This window comes from Tetranychus urticae, chromosome 1, assembly GCF_039701765.1.
Source record: "Tetranychus urticae isolate SD_2017Ah chromosome 1, NJAU_TeUrti_SD_1.0, whole genome shotgun sequence".
In the NCBI taxonomy this organism is placed as follows: Eukaryota; Metazoa; Arthropoda; class Arachnida; order Trombidiformes; family Tetranychidae; genus Tetranychus; species Tetranychus urticae.
The window spans coordinates 4238884-4264255 of NC_142958.1; the positions used below are offsets into that span (position 1 = coordinate 4238884).

Genomic DNA, 25372 nt, shown 5'->3' on the forward strand with positions numbered 1-25372 from the left:
TACAGTACCAGTCACTTTGAGTGTAATTTGATTTTATTATAATTTAATTGCTGGGGCAGGTGAACCATAGATACAAAATATATTTTATAACAATCTTTCTTTGTGTGAAAATGTAAATTGACTATAAATGACTATAATTTACAATTTAATGTGTTAATTTGAATTTTGATTAAGCTATACTTTCCTTAGATTCAATAACAGGTCCTAAATCAACATAAATCTTGTGAGAAATCCATGAAACTTGAGGTTCTGAGCCTCCGGTTGACTTATTTTGCACAACACTGTTAACAAAATCATGCCTGAGTCTGAAACAAACCCGGCATCTACCAGAATCGATTTCAGGAATAACAGTTAAACGGAGACCAATTTTATTGCCACGACGGAAAGTAATTAGCCTGAAGTAAAAAAATGAGAATAAAGGGAAAAAAGAAACTTTAAGTATTGCACACATTTTAAAACAAATTTTCAGCAAATGATTTAGGATTTAGAAGCTTTTTGAAAATCCGGAAGATTAACTGCAGTCAAGTTTCTTTTCGGAGTTTAACTGAAAGGAAAAGTGTTTTTGGCAAATTTTAATCTTCTTTGAAGAGGAAATTGCCGAAAATTAGCTTTTCAAATGAAAAAAATGGTTCCGATATGGCTGAGAGTAATTGTGTGCACTTACTGGGGATCATCATTATAACGATTTTTCTGTGTAGAGTCCAATTCAGGTTCAAGCGTATCATCTTTACACTCTAAGATGAATTCCGCCTTTGGAAGGATTATTTTACCAGTAATGCTTTCGTCCATTTCTTCATCTTTCAGGGGCTGCAGGCATACATGCATTCCATATTGATAAGGATTTTTGAAAGTCAATTCTACCATTGATTCTTTATGTGGTATCAGCTTTGGTGTTGACGCAATTTTCACTTCTGGGATATCGTAACTGTAAGAAAGTTATAAAGAGCAATAGTTATTTTTACGAACCAGAAAATTTGAGAAAAGTCAATGTTTTTCCTACTCACAAAGCAGAAAGTTGAATTTTGAATTTAATTGATGATGAGTTGTACTCTGGCTTGATTATATTGTGATCACATTCTTTGCACCGAAGAGATCTCTTGACATAGAGCATTTTACTTATTGGATAAAATTGAGAGACTGTATTTGGTTGCATTTCAACTTGCATTAATCTCTGTTCAATACTACTGATTTCTGATTCATTGAGATCTTTATTATAAAATGTATCGACGTCAAGTGGTTCCACATCATCAGATGCTAAAGATGGTTCCAATTTAATATCAGTCAATGACTTGGAAGCCGAAAGATAATTGGAACTAATTCGACCAGAATAAGCTTTGGTTCGTAAACTTTCGGTCAATTTAGCTGAAAGAGAGGCTGAAATTCCGTATTTATCAAGTAAATGGATAGCATGACCTGGTCTTGGGTTAATTCGTTTCTTCTCCTTCTCCATTCTTTCCCGTTGAGCAATCACCCGGTAGTGGTCAACAAGGCCCTCAACACGCTTTCTATTTGGAGCCTCAATTTCAGGCCATCCCCCAGAACCTGGTATATGGATGAACAAACACAAAAAGAGAGCAAATCAAAACAAATATTATTCGTAAGACACGGTTGCTAATCATAATTTAACATCAGTTTTAGATTAAAAGTTGAACACAAACCTATAAATTGATCAGGAATACCAACATCTTTAGAGCTCCATTTACAGTATGAACACAGCAAAAATTGTGCTTTCCTGGTGGTCATCCCATTTGGATCGGTTTCACTTGGAACCGATGCTAAAAAGGTTCTCGGAGTCAGTGTATGCATACAATTGGGACATTGAAAGCATGATGCACATCTAATGGGTTAATTATAATGACGGAAATGATTGAAAAATTAAATATAAACAACATTATTATGTAAAATGTTTCAAGAGCAAAAAAGACCCTCAAACAAGATATTTTTGGAATAATGAGAGAATAACAAATGAATACAATAAGGTAAAAAGGAAAGGGAGTAAACTACGTAAGACATAGAAATGATATTAAATGAAATCAATCATGTAAATCATCAATAATTCGCTTACTTATTTTTCTTTAATTTGGCATCAATCGTTGGAATATATTCTAAACAGTGTTGACAATACTGGGAGTCAACCTGAAAAAAAGAGGAAATGAAACAATTAGTTTATCCGAGTAAATAGATTAATATCACTAGGAAACAATAACTTCACAGAAAAATAGAATAACCTGGCACCATGGAGAAACAATCAAAAATAGGTAAATAATAAATTTACAGTCATAGTTAGATTAATCAAGTGTGATGAGAAAAAAAAATATAAACAAACCTCATGATAAACACAATCCTTACATCTCATTTTAAGACAGTAACGACAAAAATAAATATGTGTTAAAGGTTTACAATGACCACAAGCACATTGATACAAAACTTTGTTGGTGGCAAAAATTTCATTAATTACATCCATATTGGATTTAACGAGCCAGCAATTAGGTGAGAAAATTAATCACAATAAGATTAACACAGACTAAATAACCAGGTTCAAATGAAAACCAAGTGTTTAACCGAGTGCATAACCCAAACAAAAGGTGGAGTTATGTCAAGAAAATAAAGAGTGGCGGTAAATTTGAAGGTAGTAATGGTAAAAGTTTAAGTAAACGTTTCTCTAAAAGCCTAATTATTCTTGTTGGTAAAAGAAGTTCATTTTTTCTTCAAGTAAATAAGGTGTATTTTTTTATTTAACTTGGTTACAGGTAAATAGTTTCATCACATGATAGATCATGTGACTCTAGTTTTTGTTGAAACCATTAGCCTTATTTATTCATAATGTATCATCTTTTTAACCAACAAACAAGAAAAAAAAAACCTTTTTTTCAACCCAAACCTTTCCTCTTCAACTTCAACATGGACCAAAGCAACACCAACAGTTTTAAAAGTGCTCAACTTTTCTCTCAATTTGATTGATTAGATGGGTTAATGGAAACAAAGCCTCGAGTGGGTTAACCTTTCTCATCCATAATTAACTTGAGTTAAAGTATTTTTCCATTGGATTACCGACGATAGAGTAAATTTTACTCTTGACTTAACCAAAGTCTTTACCAGTGTTTTTACCAGTGTTTTACCAGTGTCTTTGCCAGTGTCTTTGCCAGTGATTCCACCAGTATTTATTATATCACTTGTATCGTCTTTTTGGCTCATCAGGTAAGCTGGTAAAGAGGGGAATAAGGGAGAAAGAGGGTGAGAAGTCGGAAAGCTAAGTATTTTAATGAGTGAGACTGTGAGAAGGGAAAAAGAGGCGAGGAGGAGTTGAGTCCATATTTTGGCAACAACCAAATAGGAAACCTTATCCGTCCATAACAACACACAAGTTAAACATGTCTTGTGCTTCACCAACAATAACCAGTCTACTGATGGTGATTATTGTTCAACTTGTATTTATCTGTATTTGGTTTGATTTAATTGTTTTAGCTGCTGCCTCAACCATCAATAAATCATCTCCATTATCATCACCCTCATCATCACCCTCACCATCAACCTCATCATCACCATCATCTTCACCATCGTCATTATCATCATCACAACCATCTTTACTCTCTAGTGCTTCTTCTCCTTCATCTTCTCCTCCATCTACCTTTAGTGTTCGATGTCCTTTACCACATCTAATACAACCATGTGACTGTGTTGAGATTGAAAAAGGTGGTGATAGTGAATTCAATGAAGTTACATCTTTGGGTTTAACCAACGATACAAGTACCAATGATACAGAAGGTGGTCAACTTTCTGGTGATGAAATAAATGCAAACATTAACAGTGAACCTCACCCAGATATCATTGAAACTGTCGTCTTCTGTAAACACATTTATTCAAGGGAACAGCTGATGGAAAGTATGAAAGCATTCAAGGGACATCGAATAAATTATCTAGTTATCGATTCATGTTCAATTCCACCTTTTCCAACCAACATCTTTAATCAGATCAACATTTTATGGATGGAAGTGTTAAACTCGACCGTTCAATTTCGTGAAACTTTCTTTGAATGTGGTGCAGCTTGTCTTTGATAATTTAATATTTAACCCAAAAGACCAAAAAAAGAAAAATGACAAAAAATTGAAACAAAAAAATAGCAAATTATCAAAAGACGCACAAAAATAACCATCAATTTAATATGAAAAACAAAAAAACTATCAACACTATTAACACACAATCAAATTTAAAGTTCAAATCGATTGATGATCAAGGTGAAACCTTATCAAGTAGCCTTATTGACCTGCTTTAACAAAACTGCTATGGAATGTTGTTTTTTTAATGCTAAACTTATTAACAATTATACATTAGTTGAAACCAAATTATATTGATTCTTTTTGCACTTCAATATATTTTTTTGCCAATTCATTCAAATTGAATGATATTGAAATGTTATTAAACATTAATTTACCTGAATAAAATTGCTTTTAAACTTAATCAAACCCTTTTTTTGTTCAAAATTGTAATCAAATGTGAAAATGGAAAATACTCTGAATAAAAGCGATTAAGTGAAACATTAAGTTTACCAAGCAAAACCCATTTTGTAAACTCTTAAGACTCAATCAATTCGAGAATTAATTGTAATTAAAACAGCCTTTTTTTGGCTTCTAATTCACTAATTGCACCAATTAACTGTATCAATCAATTTACAAGAGAAAAGGAAAGTCAAATAATGATTCAACTAAGCAATAGGATTGAAAGGCAAAGAAAATGTTTTAATCGGTTGATTTGAGACAAGAAATGATTAATTAAGTCTCTTAATTAATCTGTATTTACCGTAAAGAACATAAAACATAAGACTTGAGTGTTTCAAATGAATATGTAAATAAGTATTGCTTTGAATTGATGAATTGATTCAGGTTCAATTGAATAAACAAGCTTTGAAGGCTGTAACATGAGTCTCTTAATGACTCTTTTCTGGTGCTATTTGCTTTCACTGTTTAGGATCAACTCAACCATACTTGTTGGGTCTTTACGTAAACTTGTTCAACTTAGGCATTCAATGAATTTTTGTTAATCACTTGACAATTGTTTTATTGAACCTTTAGATTAACTTGTGATTCTGGTTCATTATTTCCGGTTTGACCATCCATTCGGAATGGTTACTTTTTTGTGTTTATTGTTAATCCTTTTGAATGAACAATTTGACGTCAAACATGATATTCATTTTATCATTTGAACACAAGTTTACTGCCTTTTCCTGTTCATAATGATGAGCAAATAAAAATGCTACATGAAATTGCAATCGAAACTTTTATCAGCCTTTAAATGCAATACTCAAGTATAAGATATTTTGTACCAAACTCACATCTTTATAACGGTTAAAGAAGTCAGACATTGTTTTCACCCAACAAATGTGATTGATAGAATAATTTTCCACGAATTTTATGGTCAAATACACGAGCAGTGAATCTCTTGAGAATGGTCTCTTTATGCAGTAAAAAAAGAGTCATTTCAAGAGTCATGGTCATTCCAAACAAGACTTAGATTCTTAATCATCCAAAAGACCATCGATTCCCTGAAATTTAATGGTTGCCGGATCTGATGAATGACTTTCATGGAACTTTGATTTTCCAGTCGGTGACTATTTTTCACGAGGCTATTTCTAAATGTGAATAGAATCGTAAGATAACTTTACAATAGAGCTACAAGAGTTATTAGAGTTTCGGTCAATATCCCATGAGATGTTCCATTCTACTCTGAGAGCCTGAGGATCATGGTAAACATGCAAGCGATATCGAATCCAATTGATGATTAAAACTTCATACTTTGACTGTGCAGCTACCAGTACTTGAAATATCAATTTCAATTGAAAGATAAACAAGAAAAAAAACGGTTCAATTTGTTGGATAATTTCCTTTTAAATTGTCCATGCCATTGAAACTGAAGATGGATTTATCGAATCATTTAGAAACTGAAAACTTTTGCCTTGAAATTTTTTCATCTTCACATTCATTGCTAACAGTCATTAGAAAGTTATCATTTATTCTTCCAGAACTTCAATCTTTTTATTCATTTTTGCTCAAGGCGAACAATAATTGTTCATTAGTAAGAACAAAGTGTCCCAATTTCATCAAATTTGTTACATTTTGAAGCTCACAATTCGTTGAGTTGAAAGAATACAAAAAGAAATGAAAATCTCTTTACTCTGTCAATTCCAACGAGAATTAAGCTGTTGACATTGAAGATATATTGTACTAGTTTTACAAACAAATTGAACGTAAATATTCAGTTGAAATAGCAATTCAATTTGTAAATCAAGATAATGCAATTTGAAATGGACTCAAGAAAAGTACCACTTAGTTTATCAAATGGACAAACTCTGAATAAAAGATGAATACCCAATGAAAAGAAGTAAAAATTTGCATTCAGTGTTGAACTTGAAAAGAAATGTTTATGAGAAAAGTTTACTTTCTAACGATAAAGAGACGTAAACAAGTTCAACGTTTTAACTTGATGTGCTTGGAGAATTGTTTACACTCGACAACATGATGATCATGAATCGACATGAGCTGAATAACTAACCTTTTATATCAACCAGTGTTTATGTCAACATGTTAAGGTGAAACAAATGATTGCTGTTATCAAAATGGTTAATAACTTAATGCTCATTCAACTTCAACTCAATCCATGCTTCTTCTTATTATATCATGTATTTTCTCCTCATTTTCATTCCAAACTGATTTTTTTCTTTCTCTTTATTCTTTCCCATCATTTCCATGATTATCATGATTGATGAAAATGTTTGCTCTTTCAGTTTTTTTCTTCTTCTCTTACCATTTTCACCATAATATTGATCTCGACTAACAATAACAATAACAACAATGATAGAAAACAAAACAATATAATCGAGGTTCGCAATGAAAAAAATTCTAATGTTATTTTCCTTTTCTGAGTGTTTAGTTTTTTGTCTTTTTCCCTGTTCTTTTGGTCTTTTTCTGGTCATAACTTGTAACAACATCATAAATGAACCAATGAACAATATCAATGACTGTTTCCTGTTTCAACTTGAAATCATTTTGTTGCTTCCAATAGCAATTCACCATTTCCTGAGATAATAATTACAACGAGAAAATGTTGAAGTCGGTTGATTGTCAGAACATAAACAAGTAAATCAAAGTTACAATAAAGTAATTATTCTGATTGAGTTTCTTGGGAATCTAATCAAGAATCTCGTTTAATTTGGTCACTTTTCGTATTGTTTAATTGCTCAGTTCATTTCATTTGTCAAAAATCATTATTCACTTCTAATTACGACAACAGGAATTGTCTGCTGTTAGTTTCAGGTTCAGGTAAAGTTGATTAAGTTTCAGAATAATCTTCATCATTTTACCAAAATTTCTCTATTTGATTTTACTGCTTATGAATTGAAAGACAATAGATTGTCAGCATTTAATTTCTGATTTTCTAGTTATCTCTAGTTACTCCATTTGCTTATGGAGTTATTATGACCAGTTATTGTAAATGGATGAAAAGATATATTAATGGAAAGAAATCAGCCTACAAAGACTTTCCCAATTTATTTCTTTTCTTTCAGAGTTTAAAATTCTCTTAATGAATTTTTACAACTAATTTCAGTATTTTATAAAGATTACTTGATTACTTATTAGAAAATCAGTAAAAATGTAAAAATTTATCAAGAAGCAACATTTGATAGTTTCCTAACGATCGCACAACGAACTCTGTTGGATGTCCAACTTGGATCACATTGATTTTGCATCAAGAAGAGTATCATAATTTGCAAAAAAATGAATATATAACACAGTTGAATGCATTCAGTTTGACGGTATAAATGTAATGTAAATTAAAAGTAACTGCAAACTCAATGCATTCAATTGTAATATACATTGTATTTCGCTGGCAAATAATTTTGAATATTTCAGATGATAAGTCTTTTTAGAATAAAGTTTATGCATCCATAAACGATACATAACGAAAACATCATCATGATATTCAATTATAGTAGAGATATCTCAAATGCCAATATCGAAAAAATTTGGCAAAATCAATTTATAGCGAATTGAAATATTGACTGATTAAAGTTTAATAACAACATGAACTCATATGTTAGAGAATTTGAATGTTGTGAATGTTTCAGAACTTTGACAGGAAGAATTGGTTTTCGCTACCAGCTTTGGGTACAAATACAAGTTAATTGAATTTGAGAATAAAAGTCATGCTCATAATTTCTTTACGCCTCTCAACGGTTGATCAAGATTTGCAGTTATCACTCATGTATTAGCTTAAATGCTTATAAATTGAAACAAAAATCGTCAACATTCAGTTGCTTGCCTATTTCATTTGCCTTTTCAATCTAATTTACCATTATATTTACTTTGAATGCATAAAATAATGGAAATAAACCTGCCTCCGACCACTTTACCAATACATTTATTTTCATTTCGAATTCTTAATTCTCTTAATGAATTTATGCAACAAATGGCAAAATTTTGTGGTTGATTGAAATTGAAGTGGTCTGAGATCTTGTCAGAAAGCCTAATTAATAAACTTGAGCACTTGATTTCGACTGACAATAAAAGTACAGGGCCTTTCAGCTAATTTCCCTGTTGTAAAACGGCTACTTCTCTGCACTGGAGTGACCTTGAGGCTAGATATTTTGTTTATGGAAATTTATCCGATACTTAATTGTCATATTTCAAGGGCGAGTCCATTTAAGGTCATTTCGTTATTGACCTCTATTTATTTAGAGGTATTTAGAGGTCATATTCTGAGAGCGCGAAAGTTTTCAGCTTGATTGATACTAGTGACGTGTTTATAACTTATGCCGGCCCAAATATATGAGTGTTTACACATTGTTATGTTGATCAATTGGTTTTAAGAAATTTTAAGAAAAATTCAATTATCTTGTCAACGGTGTAAGATACTAACTTGTAGCAAACATCAACCAAGCTGAAAATTTTCAGAATATGAGAGAGTGCAGAGAAGTAGTCGCTTTACAACAGGAAAATTAGCTGAAAGGCCCTGTACTTTAATTGTCTTTTTCTGTGAGCCTATCGTGCAAGGCAATACCAAATCGATCAAAGTTAATATTTTGGACGATTAAGAGAACTTAGAAATGAATTTCGATTGTCGACAGATGATTTTCAATAATTCAAGTGATAATTTATAATAGAATAAAATTGATAACTGCATAAATGAAAAACCATAACAATCATCATAATCATTTAATCATAGAGGCCATACGTCTCAAATGCTAATAATATTGAAACAGGGTGGCAAGATCAATTCATTTCTAAGTTTACAGATTAAATGTTAACAGCGTTCAACATGCAAAGCAACGATATCAAACGCTTTTTCAGTGTGAATGTAAAGGCCAATCTATTGAGAATGCTGGCTCCACCGAATTACTCTAAGCACGAGACACTTAGAGCCATAAATACGTACGACATATTGTTTGGTCTTCTCTGGGCCTATTACTGGGGCAAAAGTAAAGCGAAAAGTTCAAGACAGTGAAGACGAACCTTTTGCAGAGAAGCGATAACAAGATTTAAGATTCAAATTAACCATCTGCATCAATGTGCGATGCATTCGATGGATAGAATCAATTGCTTAATACATTTAATTTTTTAGTCCTTGATTTCCTTGCATTGAATTAAGGATACTTATTGATTATCTGTAAAGTGAAAAGATCGAGTTTAAAAAAATGAAAATCAATGATTCTTCATCATTTGCAAATAATTTTCAGGCAAAGCAACTATTGAAAAACAATATCGAATAAAGCTGATAGTTTATAATTAATCATAATGATAATCATTTTCTCAATTGATATTTAAACAGTGAGACGAATCAAATCTTGAAACAATAATTTATCAATCTTGCAACGAAATTTTAAGTGAAAGATGAAAGCTACTGTTTACACAATGGCGGCAGCTACTACTATTAAACGCTTCTTTTTTGTTCATATAAAGAAAAATGTATCAAAGTTGATTGACCTACAAAACAGTTTTGAAACAGCCAAAGCAATAAAAACGTTTGATAAAGTGTTTGGACTCTGGTTGAGTCGTCGAGGTGGACTACAGCAAACCTTGGATAAACCAATAAACTTCAAATTTCATATTTATAATTGGTTCGTCCGTTTTCATGTTGTTTTATTAATCTCTCGTTTCACCATATTCATTTTTGTCGACAACTATTATTGCGACTTATATTTGGCAAATCCCTGCAGTGGAATCAAAGGAGACAAGAAGAATGCCGTGAAATTGTTTGCCGTTTTTCTAACAATGTTTCTTTATGGGGTTCGTGATTACACTTTACGTTTGGAAGAAACTGGTCGACTGAAAATAATAAAAATACAAGGTGATTGATAATTGACTCCGGATTTTTGCGCCCAAATATTTTTCGAACTAAGTAGAGTAAACAGACTTGTGATATATCAATAGAATCGTCTTTGACCAGAGAACATTTTAAAATAAAAAAAGAACTTTCACATAACTTTTACTCTCAAAAACGAACAAAAACTGCATTTTTTTCTGTTTTGGTTTTTCGAATTTTCTACAGGTTCTAGATTTCAGTTTTTCTGGCTTTTCAGTGTCAAACGAATCTTGAATGGTTTTCAAAAATATTGGGAACTTTTCATTCCAATCAATTATCTAGTTAAAATTCTTCCCTATTCTTGAATTTTCACCCCTTTTCTATCCCATTGAAAATTGACCAAAAAATGCCTCAAAATTACAGCTTAAATTACGCCAATTTTGTGCATTTTATGAGATTGATAATTCAGCCTGGAATTTTTCACTATAAATATATACATAACTTTTAAGTTAAACTTTCAGCTTTCTAATGATACCAAAAACAAAAATATTGACCCAGTAATTTCGAATTGATTATCGTTCAAACGTCCGGAGTACATTATCAATCACCCCGTACTTTACATGTTAGAGAAAAGAGGTTTCAATACTACAGTATTGGGGATGACCAATCATCGTTGTAAACAGTTTCAAAAATGGTGTTTTATAATATTGATTGTCATCTTTATAAATATGCTCAGTTTTAGTAGCATCGCGTTATTCATCATTATATATTTACGAACTTCTCGGTTAATTGTACTTCCAACTTTAACTCACATAATATTTCACATTGTTTCAATGCTTACCGAATTCTTTACCCTTTCCGTGCTCATAATCAATGTGCTGTGTACAGTTGCTTACATTTTAATCTTTCTTATTTTTTACACTGTACGTTTCAATACATTTACTGATTCGATAAAAAAACGCAGTTTGAAAAGCTCCTTAAACAATCCAATTTTATCTGAGATGAATTATCGACTAATTGAGCTTCTCAACGACTTTGGTCAATGGAACTATGATTCAAAGTATTTGTTTCAATACTGTATTATAGCTTCCTCTGCTCTTGCTAACTTTTGCTGTTTAGTTGGTTTTCTTTACGACCTCGAACCGGACGCTACAACTATGAGTATCTCTATTGTTGGTATCTTTGTACACATATTAGTGTACAGTTAATCTTTCAATTCAATCATTTTCTCATCTTGAATCATTTTCTTGAACACTAGTCTATTAAGATTCGCACATACATTTGCAAACTGACGACAAAGACAACATCTGAAGTTAAATTGAAAGTAAGTGATGGAAAAGTGTACAAAGACAGTTTGGTTTAAAAATGAAGGTATAATCTTTTCTAAAATTATATTGATTAGTCGATGGAAATAGTGGACAGACTTGACAGTCAATATGTTGGAGCCCACATGGGAGATTTCGGTATATTTCATCGATCTACTTGCATCATTGTAAGTACTTATGGAGATCTTCTGATACACTTATAATGCTCGAATAAAGCAATTTACTAACTTAAACCATAAATACAAATTAATGTAAAAATCGAAAGTAAATATGCTGAAAGTCTCTTTCTTGAACTGCATCTATTACATCTATGCGCACCGATACCAAATATTTAAAATTATTATAATGATCTTTTATTTACAGTTACTATTGGAAAATGCAAGTTTCATCATGCTTTTATACGTCAATGCACGTTCATTCATTTGAACTGCTTTTCTCATAAAATTGACACAAATGCTTTTTGTTGATTCCTAAAGGAGGATAGCCAAAATGTTGGATTTTCGGCCCATGATTCATATGATTTCGAACCAAACATCAATCGAAAGCTTATGACGAGTAGAGTATACCTCGTTAAAATCAGGTCGAAAATCGAATCCCCTGGGGAGTTATTCATCAACTCCCTTGGGACCTCATGAGGACCATATCAGACCCAATTTTTTAAATAGAACTTTTCAAGCTGAATTCAATGATGGTAAGTAGGATGCTCTCAACCTGCGATATTTTGTGAAAAAAAATTTGAAACTTTTTTCTATGGGAAATTACATTCAAAGCCATGGCATTTCTTTCTGACCCTCTGAGGATCAAATCAAACCTAGAGCATATTGTTCACCACCCTCGGAACTATCATGAAACCTACAAAAAATATCCCTAAACCTGCACAGTTTTATTTGCCACTCACTTTTATATTTTAAATCATAAAAATTGTAATATAAGCATATGTTACAATATTATTTTTCCATATCTTCTATCTGCTTTATACTTATATTTGGCGAGTCCTTTTAGGAGAAGCAAGGGTGGTAAGTTCCTCATTTTTCTGGTGATATTCATCTATGGTGTTCGTGATTACACTTTGCCGTTAGAAGAAACTGGTCAAATGAAGATAATCAGAACTCTTTTTACGTTAGAGGAACGAGGTTTCAGTAGTAGTGCACTGAATGTGAACGATCATCGGTGTAAACAGTTTCAAAAATGGTGCCATATAGTCTTGATGATCATCTTTATGGATATAATCAATTTCAGCATCATCTCAGTCTTTCATTATACAGCTTCAGAAATTGAGTTTGCAAACATTTTTGTATCATTTGAGCAGGTTAGATAAATTTATCAACAATGAATTTTTGCAAAGATTAAGTCAAAAGTGAGATGATTTAAAATAAGATTTAAGACAAATCAAAGGCAAATCAAAAGCACATTTTTGTTGATGTAGTTGAGTTTGTTTTGTTTCTTGTGGTTTCTTTACTCAGTTTTCTGTAATTAATTCAGTGATCTCAGGATGCCTCGAGCAATCAATCATGAGCTAAGAACAGCTATCATCTCTTATGTTGGCCAGGGATACAATGATAACGATATTGCCATTGAATTAGGTCTACGATACGACACAGTCAGACGATGGAGACTAAGGTTTGAGGTAAGTGGTAACATTGAAACTAATTACTCCAACTGTAAAGGTAAAACTGTTTTGACTGAAAAGGATAAGGAATCAATTTTATTGAAAAGTATCGAGGATCCATTCAAACATGGTACGAAGATTCTGAAGGAATTGGACCTTGATTGTACCCCAGAAACTGTGAATCGTTTTTTAAGATCAGAAGGGTTAAAGTCTTACCATGCTTGTAGCAAGCCAAAATTAAAAGAAATTGATGGACAGAGAAGATTGACTTTTGCTAATTTGTATGAAGATATTGATTGGAGAAAATGTATTTTTAGTGATGAGTGTTGTTTCAGTTCTGAGAAGCAAGGAATCAGATTTGTTAAGAGACCCCGTGGTAAGAGATACGACCCAATCTATTGTAAACAAAATGATCATTGTCATCGACAAGTAGTTTCAGTTTGGGGAGCAATTTCTTATGATGGTTTAGGACCTCTAGTTGAATTAGATTCAAGACTGAATAGTCAGACATTTGTTAAAATTCTCAGTACTTATGGTGTTGAGTTTATCAAAAATACTTTTGGAACTGATGAATGCTATTGGGTCGATGATAATTGTCCTTCTGACACATCATTATTGTCTTCTGAGTGGTTCAATTGTTGTAACTTCATTTACGGAATCAACGTAAAACTACTCAGATTGCCTCCTTATTCACCTGATTTAAATGCTATTGAAAATGTATGGGGTTCTCTTAAATTTGATATGTTGAACTGTTCCTATGAACCTCAATCAAGAATTGGAATGAAAAATTATGTATTTGAAAATTGGAACACCAAAAAACTGAATAGAGATTTTTGTAAACCAATAATTGATTCTTTACCCAAGAGACTTTCTCATCTTATCACAAATGATGGATATTTCACGAAATATTGATTAAAATTAATTTATATCTTGAATCCTAGCATAAAAAATTTCTAATTCGACAATTTTCGAACTTTTTTGACTTTGGAGCAAAATTTCTCGCCCTAAAGGTAATCATATAAATGCACGAACTATTATGAACAAAATTTCAACTATTTGACTACATATAATCGAAAAAAACTTCGAAATCGGACAAAGGACAAAAAAGTTATTAGCGATTCGAAACCGCGTATTTGAGATTTACACCCTGTAGACTACTGGAAGTTTTAAACGACTTTGGTCAATGGAACGACAATTCAAAGTGTTTGTTTCAATATGTTATCATAGCTTGCTCTACCATTGCTAATTTTATTTGTTTCTTTGGCTTTCTGCACGACCTTGACCCGGACGCTGCAACTATGACCATGTCTATAGTTGATATCTTTGTACACATATTTATATTAGTATTTATTGGTTGATCGTTGTTTGATTATGAGGTAAGTCCGACTTTGACGCGATCCTCTGCTCATCTTCAATAAATTGGACAAAATTTTTCGCTCCAGCAACATAGCATTCGCAACTACATTCGGTACTTTTTCAAACTGACGACGAAGACAACGGCTGAATCTAAATTGAAAGTAAGTGATGCATAGTGTACCAAAAAACTGTTCGATTTGAACAGTTTTCAATTAATTATATTAAGTTGAGAAATGGTGCCCAGCCCAAATAAAGCAATGTACTAACTTAAATAATCAATACGAGTCAATTCAAAAAATCAATAATTATTGATGATATGCTAAAGAGTCACTTTTTTCAATTGCCTTTGGTAAGTTCAATGTGCGCCTCAATGTTAAAATTTTAAAATTATTATTATGGGCTTTTCATTGCAGTTACTATTGGTAAATGCAAGTTTCATCATACTTTTATCCGTCAATGCCCTTTCATTCATATGGATTACTGGTCTCATTGAATTGGCACAATTCTCTGTTGTTGATTCAAATGATAATTTCAAATGATATAATATACCACATATATCAACCTTTTATAAAAGGCAAATCCATTAACTGACTCAATTTTTTAAATTAATCATCAAAAACCATGTAACGTTTCATCTTAAATCATCTTAGATCCCAATCTCAATGCCTTTTTTGCTGTATTCATATTTATTGAAAACCATATCGCGGCTCATATTGTATTATATTAAGCAATTCGTTTCATTGGCTCCAAAGTGACAAGAAGAAGGCTATGTTGCTTTTTTTGTACTTTTTCATGAGTTAACTTTGAATATAGTTAATGAATACTTTGCATGTTAAAGAAAGAAATTAACAGGGCTATTCAGCTATTTTTACCGATGTTAAGAGGCTATATCAGTTGCTGTTAGATGTGCAGCGTGTGTTGCTTTGGAAGGAAAGCAACTGAAGCTGCACAAAGATTACAGTTAGAGGGATTTTACCGGTAGGCATGGGCACCCGAGTCATCAAAACTGCCCAAAGGTCATTAAATTGCAACTTCACCTCCACGCGGTAATGACTGGGTAACTCCAACGAAGCTCTGCAATATCCACAGCATAATGACTTCAGACTTGTTTATGAATAAAAATGCCAATAAATAAGGTTGCGCTTATAAAAGAGCAAGCAAACTTGACCAATACAATTATTTGACCTTGAAAATTATTATGCACCCTCATTTGACCTCTAATAGCATTAGGAGCGATTTACGTCAAATTACCTTGAATGACCTTGACCTTGAAATATAACAGATAAGTATCGGCGAAATTTAATTATAAAAAATCTGACCCCTCAAGGTCAATCACAGGCCAAGATATAGCCTCTTAACATCGGTAAAAATAGCTGAATAGCCCTGTACAATACCAAAGCATTGAGAATGAGCTTTCGTCGATACGGAGCTTCAAAGGCGTTCTTCTGTAAATTGTTTGATTCTTGGCGCATTTCGTCTGACATTTCGTTTATTCACTTCCAAATACCTAGAATTAATAGAATTGTCTTTTGTTCATAGTTTTGGTTGCAAGTTAAAGTTTAGTTACAGAATAGCCGTAATTTTCTTAATTTCTTATTTCTTTATTTTTTAAGAAATATATCACAGGCAATGTCTTTAGTAATTGAAAAGGTGATGTGTATTATTCAACTCATAGATAATGTATAAATCGATAAAGTCAATAGTTTGAACGATTAAGAAGACTTTTGAAGCAAGTATTATAATAAATTATTGACAAATTATTATTATATTATTAATTTTGAATGCTTCAAATAACAATGTGCAATGTAAAATTTATTTTATTTCAAATTTTATGAATCCATAAACAAAACAAGATGAAAATCGTCATAAAATTTGCACATAGAGTCGTCTCAAACGTTCATAATAATAAAATTGGCAAAATCAATTCATAACGCATTGAAAGGCGAAATGTTAACCGCTTTCAAAAGACGGCTGAAAGCTAGCATAGACAGAATGGTGGCAGGCAACCTTAAAAAACTTTTTATTGTGAATGTGTGGGCAAATCTATTGCGACTGCTAAATTTACAAAACAATTCTGAAATTGAAACAATTAAAGCAATTCATAAGTTTGATAAAATTTTTGGACGTTGGTCGAGTTGTCGAGGGGGACTACAGCAAACCTTGGATAAACCGATAAGCATTAAATTTCATATTTATAATTGGTTCTTTCGTTTTAATGTTGTTATCATAATCTCTCGTTTCATTTTATTCATCTTGATTGACAACTATAATTGCGATTTATATTTGGCAAACCCTTTTGGTGGAACCAAAGGGGCCAAGAAAAATGCCCTGATGCTGTTCATCATTCTTGTGACAGTGTTCGCCTATTGTCTTCGTGATTACACTTTACGGTTAGAAGAAACCGGCCGATTGAAAGTATTTCGAATACTCCACCTGTTAGAGAAAAGAGGTTTCAATCCTGAAACATTAAATATGAACAATCGTCGCTGTGCACAGTTTCGGAAATGGTGTGACACCATCTTGATTGGGATCTTTTTTGCTATAATCAGTTTGCAAATCATCGCATTACTTTTCATCATATATTCACGATTTCCTCTTATGTATTTAAATGGTTCTAAGTTCATTATTCCTCGAACTTTGTTGCACTACATATTTCATTTAATTTTCATTATTATCGAAATCTTTACCTTCTTCGTGTTTGTAATCAATTCAATGTGTACAGGTGCTTACATTTTGGTCATTTTGACTTTTTATATTTTACGTTTCAATACACTTATTGATTTGATAAAACAAACCTAGAGCTCCTTAAACAATTCAATTTTATCCGAGTTGAATTATAGACTAATAGAAGTTTTAAACGACTTTGGTCAGTGGAATGACGATTCAAAGTATTTGTTTCAATATGCTATCATAGCTTCCTCTGCCATTTGTAATTTTTTTTGTTTCGTTGGTTTTCTTTACGGCCTTGAACCGGACGCTGCAACTATGACCATTTCTATTGTTGGTATCTTTGTACACATATTAGTGACCATTGGTTGCTATTTAGGAGCAGAATTTCATTATGAGGTAAGTCGATCAATTTTATGGAATCGTCTCATCTGAAATTTTCGTTTCATCACAAGTCCATCAAGATACGTAACCTCCTTTGCAACCTCTATTGCAAACTGACGGCAAATGCAACGACTCTAGTTAGACTGAAAGTAAGTAATGAAAAGTGTACACATGCAGCTCGGTTTAAAAACAAGAGTAAAATCTTCTTTCAAATTATATTGACTAGTCGATGGAAATATTGGACAGACTTGATAGTCGATGCATTGGAGCACACATGGGGGATTTCGGTATATTTTATCGATCTACTTGTATCATTGTAAGTATTTATTACGACCGTCATTGTGGTGATACACTGCACAATTTATGGTGCAATATTTTTGCAATTTTGAATAAAGCAATGAACTTGAAGCACTTGAATAATAGTCAATGTGTATCAATGTAAAGACCAACAATGAAATGCACTCACGTTTCGTGAATATGATTTTGCTCATTACACACCTCAATCTTTCTGAAATCTGATATGTCTTGATCTTTTTTTTACAGGTACTTTTGGAAAATGCAAGTTTCATTATGCTTTTGTCTTGTAATTTGCGTTAGTTTATTTGAACTGGCGTTCTCATTTCAAATTAAACTCGGACTCACTTTTCTATGGAAGAAAAATCTACCAACTGACTTAAATTGGTTCAATCACTTTTACCAGTGATTTCATATCTAAATTTTTATCATACCAAGGTTAGGAAATAATGGTACGGATGAAGCCGATCGATGAGGTAAGGAATTTCAGATTCCACAGTCATGTCCATCTTCTCCCAAACCATTCTATCTTCATTGAGTTTATGCATAAGTTTGATGTAATATGATCCAGAAAGACAACTATTTTTAGTGCTAACATCGTGTAGATTGAACAAAAGCTAATTCGCCGAATTAAAGAAACAAAAGTATTAAAAAAAAGTAAAGCGAAAAGTTTAGGCAGTAAAGACAAAACTTTTGCAGAGAAGAGATAGCAAAGATTTAAGATTTAAATTAATCATCTTCAATAAGATTTTTTACAAGATGAAAATTCACTTCGTCTTTGATTTTTTTTCACTACAATCGTGGTTTTGGGACACACAGGTAACGCTCAGCCCGATTTTCAAATCAAGTCAATGAAAAAAGTTTAAGATGCAACATAAACCGGGAAATCGGAAAAACTTCATTTTTACATGTTTATTTTCCCATAGGTTTCAAAAAAGTTTTTCCACCGACTTTTTTAAAAAATTGATCTGCGTGCTATCTGTGTCCGACTTTGGGCATAAACGCAATCAAAGCTAACAGGGTCAGAGCTCAAAATATTATAATATCTAATGAAAATGTATATAACTAAAAATCTCAACTTCAGATTTTTTAACGATCTTGAATTACATTGATTATTCATCCAAAAGATTACATATGAAGAAATATCTCAGGCAATATCTTCAGTAATTCAAAAGGTGATGTGTATTATTCAACTCATAGGTAATGTATAAATCGATAAAGTCAATAGTTTGAACAATTAAGATTTTTGAAACAAGTAGCATGATAAATTATTGACAGATAATTTTGAATGCTTCAAATTACAATTTTGAATAAAACAATTAATTTTATTCAAATTTTATGAACCCATAACAAAACACGATGAAAATCGTCATAAAATTTGCACTTAGAGTCGTCGCAAACGTTAATAATGATAAAATTGGCAAGATCATTTCAAAACGCATTGAAAAAATGAAAAAGCTTTCAAAAGACGGCAGAAAGCTAGAATAGACAGAATGGTGGAAAGCAACCTTAAAAAATTGTTTACTGTGAATGTGTGGGCAAATCTATTAAGACTGGTTAATTTACAAAACAATTCTGAGATTGAAACAGTCGAGGCAATTCGTTCGTTTGACAAAATTTTCAGACGTTGGTCGAGTTGTCGAGGTGGACTACAACAAACCTTGGATAAACCAATAAACATTAAATTTCATATTTATAATTGGTTCTTTCGTTTTAATGTTTTTATTATAATCTCTCGTTTCATTGTATTCATCTTGATCGACAATTATTATTGTGACTTATGTTTGGCAAATCCTTTTGGTGAAACCAAAGGGGCAAAGAAAAATGCCCTGATGTTGTGCATCATTTTTATATCGATGTTCCTCTATGGGTTCCGTGATTATCCTTTACAGCTGGAAGAAACTGGTCGAATGAAAGTTATACGAATACTCTACCTGTTAGAGAAACGAGGTTTCAATGCTGAAATATTGAATATGAGCAATCTTCGCTGTGAACAGTTTCGGAAATGGTGTGACACCATCTTGGTTGGCATCTTTTTTGCTATAATTACTTTGCAAATGATAGCATTATTTTTCCTCATATATTTACGGATTTCTCTTGTATATTCAAATGGTTCTCAGTTCATCATTCCTCGAACTTTGTTGCACTACATATTTCATTTAATTTTCATTATTATCGAAATCTTTACCTTCTTCGTGTTTGTAATCAATGCAATGTGTACAAGTGCTTACATTTTGGTCATTCTGACTTTTTTTATTTTACGTTTAAATACACTTATTGATTTGATAAAAAGACTCAGTTTAAAAAGCTCCTTAAACAATTCAATTTTATCCGAGTTGAATTATAGACTAATAGAAGTTTTAAACGACTTTGGTCAGTGGAATGGCGATTCAAAGTATTTGTTTCAATATGCTATCATAGCTTCCTCTGCCATCGCTAATTTTTTTTGTTTCGTTGGTTTTCTTTACGACCTCGAACCGGACGCTACAACTATGAGTATCTCTATTGTTGGTATCTTTGTACACATATTAGTGTCCATTGGTTGCTATTTAGGAGCAGAATTTCATTATGAGGTAAGTCAATCTTTTTATGGAATCGTCTCATCTGAAATTTTCGTTTCATCCCAAGTCTATCAAGATGCGTAAACTCTTTTGCAACCTCTATTGCAAACTGACGAAAAATGCAACGACTCAAGTTAGACTGAAAGTAAGTAATGAAAAAGTGTACACATGCAGCTTGGTTTAAAAATAAAGGTAAAATTTTCTCTCAAATTATATTGATTAGTCGATGGAAATTGTGGACAGACTTGATAGTCGATGCATTGGTGCTCATGTGGGGGATTTCGGTATACTTTATCGATCTACTTGCATCATTGTAAGTATTTATTACGATCGCCATTATGGTGATACGCTTTACAATTTTTGGTGAGATATTTTCGCAATTTTGTATAAAGCAATGAACTTGAAGCACTTGAATAATAGTCAATGAGTATCAATGTAAAACCAACGATGAAATCTGTTCACGTTTCGTGAATATAATTTTGCTCATAATGCACCTCAATCTTTAATTTTTGAAATGCTTTTGATCTTTTCTTTACAGGTACTTTTGGAAAATGCAAGTTTTATTATGCTTTTGTCATGTAATGTACGTTAGTTTATTTGAAATAATGGTACGGATGCAGTCGAGCGATTAGGTCAGGAAATTTCAGATTCCAAGCTCATGTCCATCTTCTCCAACCATTGAACCATCTAACAGTCTGTGAAAGATAAATCTATCAACTGACTTAAGTTGAAATCAGTCCATATCCCATCTGAATTGTCATAGGTTGTATCGTTGAGCCAAAATCACACAATAAAGTTCAAACTAAGTTTTTTCATCAGTCATGTCTATCTACTCCCAAACCATTCTATATTCATTGAGTTTATGCATAAGTTTGGTGTGGTATGTTTCAAAAAGAAAACTTTTTTATTGCTAACACCCTGTAGATCGAACAAAAGCTATTTTCTCGAAATTCGCCAAATTATGACATAGGACATCCAAGTGATGCTTGACAAACTTGAAAGAGCGTGATAAACTTGAATGTTAGCGAAATGTTTCGTTTACAATAATTTGAATCAAATTTTTATTGCGAGATCATAAAAACCCTAATATATCGACATTTTTACACTTATTTCTGTTCCTTTTAGCAGTTATTGAGTTGACTATTTTCGATAAAAAGCCTTTAACATTTATTATCACCGGCTATAACTTCTGTGTTTTGAGTCAAAGGTACAATGTTGAGTTCACTGTTTAGACAAATTATCAATGCGAAAAACTGAACTCTATGAAAAAATGTTTTTTCAGTGACAGTGAAGACAAAACTTTTGTAGAGAAGCGATAACAAAGATTTAAGATTTGTATCAACCATCTTCATCATAATGCGATGCATTCGATGGATAGAGTCAATTGTTTAACACTTAATATTTCATTCCTTAATTTGATTGCACTGAACAAAGGATACTTATTGATTATCTGTAAAGTGAAAAGATCAAGTTTAAAAAAATGAAAATCAATGATTCTTCATCATTTGCTAATACTTTTCAGGCAAAGCAACTATTGAAAAACAATATTAAATAATTAAGCTGATAGTTTCCAATTAATCATAATGATAATCATTTACTCAATTGATATTTAAACAGTGAGACGAATAAAATCACGAGACAATAATTTATCATCTTGAAAGATCCATGTCTAGTGAAATTGAAAAATCGAATGAAACAAACTTTTAAATGAAAGTTGAAAGCTACAGTTGACACAATGTCGGAAGCTACCTATATTAAACGCTTCGTTTTCGTTTATATAAAGGAAAATGTGTCGAAGTTGATTGATCGATAGACATTAAATTTCATATTTATAATTGGTTCATCCGTTTTATGTTGTTATCTTAATTGCTCATTTGTTTGTATTCATCTTTGTCGACAATTATTGTGACTTATATTTGGCAAATCCTTTTAGTGTAAACAAAGGTGGCAATAAAAATGTGCTGATGCTTTTCTTCCCTTTATTAACGATGCTCCTTTATTGTGTCCGTGAGTATACTTTACGGCTAGAAGAAACTGGTCGACTGAAAATAACAAGATTGCTTTACATCTGTGAGAGACGAGGTTCCAACGCTAAAACATTGAATGTGAACAATTAGCGTTGTAAACAGTTTCAAAAATGGTGTCAGTACAATTTTGATTAGCATCTTCATGTTTATGGTTAGTTTGAATATCATCGCGTTATTTTTCATTATGTATTTACGAACTTCTCAATTTATTTTGCATCAAACTTTAACATCGTTTTCATACGATTCTAAGTATTTGTTTCAATATTGCCTCTTGGCCTCTTCTTTTCTTGCTAACTTTTCTTGTTTCATTGGTTTTGTGTACGGATTTGAACCTGATGGCTTGACAAAGACCATGACTATTGTTGGTGTCTTTGTACATATTTTAGTATTCATCGCTAGCTATTTAGCGTCGCAATTCCATCATGAAGTAAGTGCAACATTGGCACAATCATTTACATTAAGGCTCACACATACTATTGCAGTTTGACGGCAATGACAAGGCCTGAAGTTTAATTGAAAGTAAATGATACGTGATTTAGTTCGACTCGAAAATACGAAATCGTTAAAAAATCGTCGGTTAAAACTCGAAAAATTTGAATATTATTTATCGAGAAGCAACATTTGATTGTTTCTCAACAACATTGATTTTGCATCAAGAAGAGCAATTTTCGAAACAAAAGTAATTGAAAAGGTGATGTTTTGCCTGGGATGCACTCGAAGTCAATTATGTAACACATAGCTAATGTAAAAAATCGATAAAAGTTAATGGTTCAAACGATTAAGAGAGCTTTGAAGCGAATAGATTGTTGACAAATAATTTTGAATATTTCAAATGATTCATTTTAGATTCAATCCATAAATGAATCATGATAACAATCGTCATAATACTTATCATAGATGCATAGAGACGTCGCAAACGCTAACAATATCGGAACAATTTGGTTCAATTGAAAGCGAATTGAAAGATTAAGTGTAAACAACTTTCAAGTAACAGTTGAATTGGATTGACGAAATGTTTAGTGACGATATCAAACGCTTTCTTACCAAGAACACAAATGTAAATCTATCAAGACTGATTAATCTACCGAATAGTTCTGAAATTGAGACAGTTAGAGCACTACAAACGTATGACAACGTGTTTGGACTCTGGTTGAGTCGTCCAGGTGGACTGCAGCAAACCTTGAACAAACCAATGAAAGTTAAATTCCAGTTTTACAATTGGTTCTTTTGATTTCATGTTTTCATCATAATCGCTCGTTTCACTGTATTCGTCTTTGTCGACAACTATTATTGTGACTTATATTTGGCAAATCCCTTTAGTGGATACAAAGGTGACAAGAAGAATGCCATGATATTGTTCATCATTTTACTAACGGTGTACGTTTATGGTCTTCGTGATTACACTTTACAGCTAGAAGAAACTGGTCGAATGAAACTGATCACAATACTTTATATGTTAAAGAAAAGCGGTTTTGACGCTACAACATTGAAAATGAGCAATCGTCGTTGTAAACAGTTTCAAACATGGTGTTACATAATATTAATTGTCATTTTTATGAATATCATCATTTTGCATATCATGGCATTATTTTTCCTTGTATATTTACGAGTTTTTCATTTAAATGTACGTTCAACTTTAGCGCACTTGTTATTTCATCTAATTTTTATTTTTATCGAATTCTTTACTTATTCCGTGTTTATAATCAACTCGATGTGTACAAGTGCTTACATACTAATCTTTCTGGCTTTTTTCATTTCACGTACTAATGTAATTATTGATTGGATAAGAAACCTCAGCTTAAAAAGCTCCTTAGACGATTCATCTTTATCTAAATTAAATTATAAACTAATAGAGCTTTTAAACGACTTTGGTCAATGGAACGACGATTCTAAGTATTTGTTTCAATATTGCCTCTTGGCCTCTTCTTTTCTTGCTAACTTTTCTTGTTTCATTGGTTTTGTGTACGGCTTTGAACCTGATGGGTTGACAAAGACCATGACTATTGTTGGTGTCTTTGTACATATATTAGTATTTATTGCTAGCTATTTAGCGTCACAATTCCATCATGAAGTAAGTGCAACTTTTGACGCAATCATTTTCTCAGCTTTAATCATTTTCTATGCAATTTTTTCCTACATCACAAGTTCGTTAAGACTCACACATATTATTGCAAATTGACGAAGACAAATACAGGGTGTTAGAAAATCAACTAGACCTGTTTGCGCTTCAATATTTTTCGAACTAAGCAGAGTAAACAGACTCGTGATATATTGTTAGAATCGTCTTTGACTAGAAAACATATAAGAATGGAAAAAAGAACTTTCGCATAACTTTAGCTCTCAAAAATGGACGAAAACTAAATTTTTTTCTCTTTTGGTTTTCGAATTTTTCATTGATTTCGGATTCGAATTTTTCTTACTTTTTAGGGGAAAAATAATCTTGAATGCATGACGAAAAATATGCTACAACGTTTTATTTCAATTAATTATCTAGCAAAAATTTTCCCTATTATTGAATTTTCATCCCATAGTAAAATTAACCAAAATTGCTTCAAATTTCACCTAAAATTTGCACGATTTTTTGCATCGTCTGGGATTGGTAGTTCGGTCTAGAATTTTCCTTTTTGAAAATGAACGGAATTTTTTAAGTTAGACTTTCAGCTTTCTAATGATACCAAAAATAAAAAAAATGGCGCAGCAATTTCGAAGTTATTATCATTCAAACAGGTCTAGTTGATTTTCTAACACCCCGTACTAAGGCCGAAGTTAGATGGAAAGTAAGTGATGCAAATAAAATACACATGTAGTTGGATTTAAAATACAGGCATGATTTTCTTTCCAATTATTTGAACAGTC

The 25372-nt window shown here is 32.1% G+C and overlaps 3 protein-coding genes across 3 annotated transcripts; 2 read left to right on the plus strand and 1 right to left on the minus strand.

Moving 5' to 3' along the window:
- Positions 1 to 15: 15 nt before the first annotated feature.
- DCTN4-p62 (dynactin subunit 4) lies at positions 16 to 2529 on the minus strand. The gene is made up of 6 exons (XM_015936250.3): positions 2327 to 2529; positions 2066 to 2136; positions 1659 to 1837; positions 1005 to 1542; positions 665 to 925; positions 16 to 395 (listed from the first exon to the last, which is right to left on the minus strand). The coding sequence occupies exons 1-6, from the start codon at positions 2462 to 2464 to the stop codon at positions 170 to 172; spliced, it is 1413 nt and encodes a 470-aa protein (XP_015791736.2). The 5' UTR covers positions 2465 to 2529; the 3' UTR covers positions 16 to 169.
- A 697-nt stretch (positions 2530 to 3226) lies between these two features.
- LOC149094415 (uncharacterized) lies at positions 3227 to 4463 on the plus strand. Its single transcript, XM_089266408.1, has one exon. The coding sequence runs from the start codon at positions 3372 to 3374 to the stop codon at positions 4053 to 4055; it is 684 nt and encodes a 227-aa protein (XP_089122534.1). The 5' UTR covers positions 3227 to 3371; the 3' UTR covers positions 4056 to 4463.
- Positions 4464 to 20291: 15828 nt separating this feature from the next.
- Positions 20292 to 21260, plus strand: LOC149094416 (uncharacterized). The gene is made up of 4 exons (XM_089270274.1): positions 20292 to 20501; positions 20557 to 20634; positions 20713 to 20802; positions 21028 to 21260. The coding sequence occupies exons 1-4, from the start codon at positions 20421 to 20423 to the stop codon at positions 21079 to 21081; spliced, it is 303 nt and encodes a 100-aa protein (XP_089126400.1). The 5' UTR covers positions 20292 to 20420; the 3' UTR covers positions 21082 to 21260.
- The last annotated feature ends 4112 nt before the right edge of the window (positions 21261 to 25372 follow it).

Bases quoted from the DNA above. Each gene is read 5' to 3' on its own strand.
- DCTN4-p62 (XM_015936250.3), bottom strand. From the start codon at position 2,464: ATGGATGTAATTAATGAAATTTTTGCCACCAACAAAGTTTTGTATCAA. The intron at 2,137-2,326 runs GTTTGTTTATAT...TCTTTTTTTCAG, and splicing joins AGGATTGTGTTTATCATGAG to GTTGACTCCCAGTATTGTCA. The intron at 1,838-2,065 runs GTAAGCGAATTA...TTAACCCATTAG, and splicing joins GCCAAATTAAAGAAAAATAA to ATGTGCATCATGCTTTCAAT.
- LOC149094415 (XM_089266408.1), top strand. From the start codon at position 3,372: ATGTCTTGTGCTTCACCAACAATAACCAGTCTACTGATGGTGATTATT.
- LOC149094416 (XM_089270274.1), top strand. From the start codon at position 20,421: ATGAGTATCTCTATTGTTGGTATCTTTGTACACATATTAGTGTCCATT. The intron at 20,502-20,556 runs GTAAGTCAATCT...TTTCATCCCAAG, and splicing joins GAGCAGAATTTCATTATGAG to TCTATCAAGATGCGTAAACT. The intron at 20,803-21,027 runs GTAAGTATTTAT...TTTTCTTTACAG, and splicing joins ATCGATCTACTTGCATCATT to GTACTTTTGGAAAATGCAAG.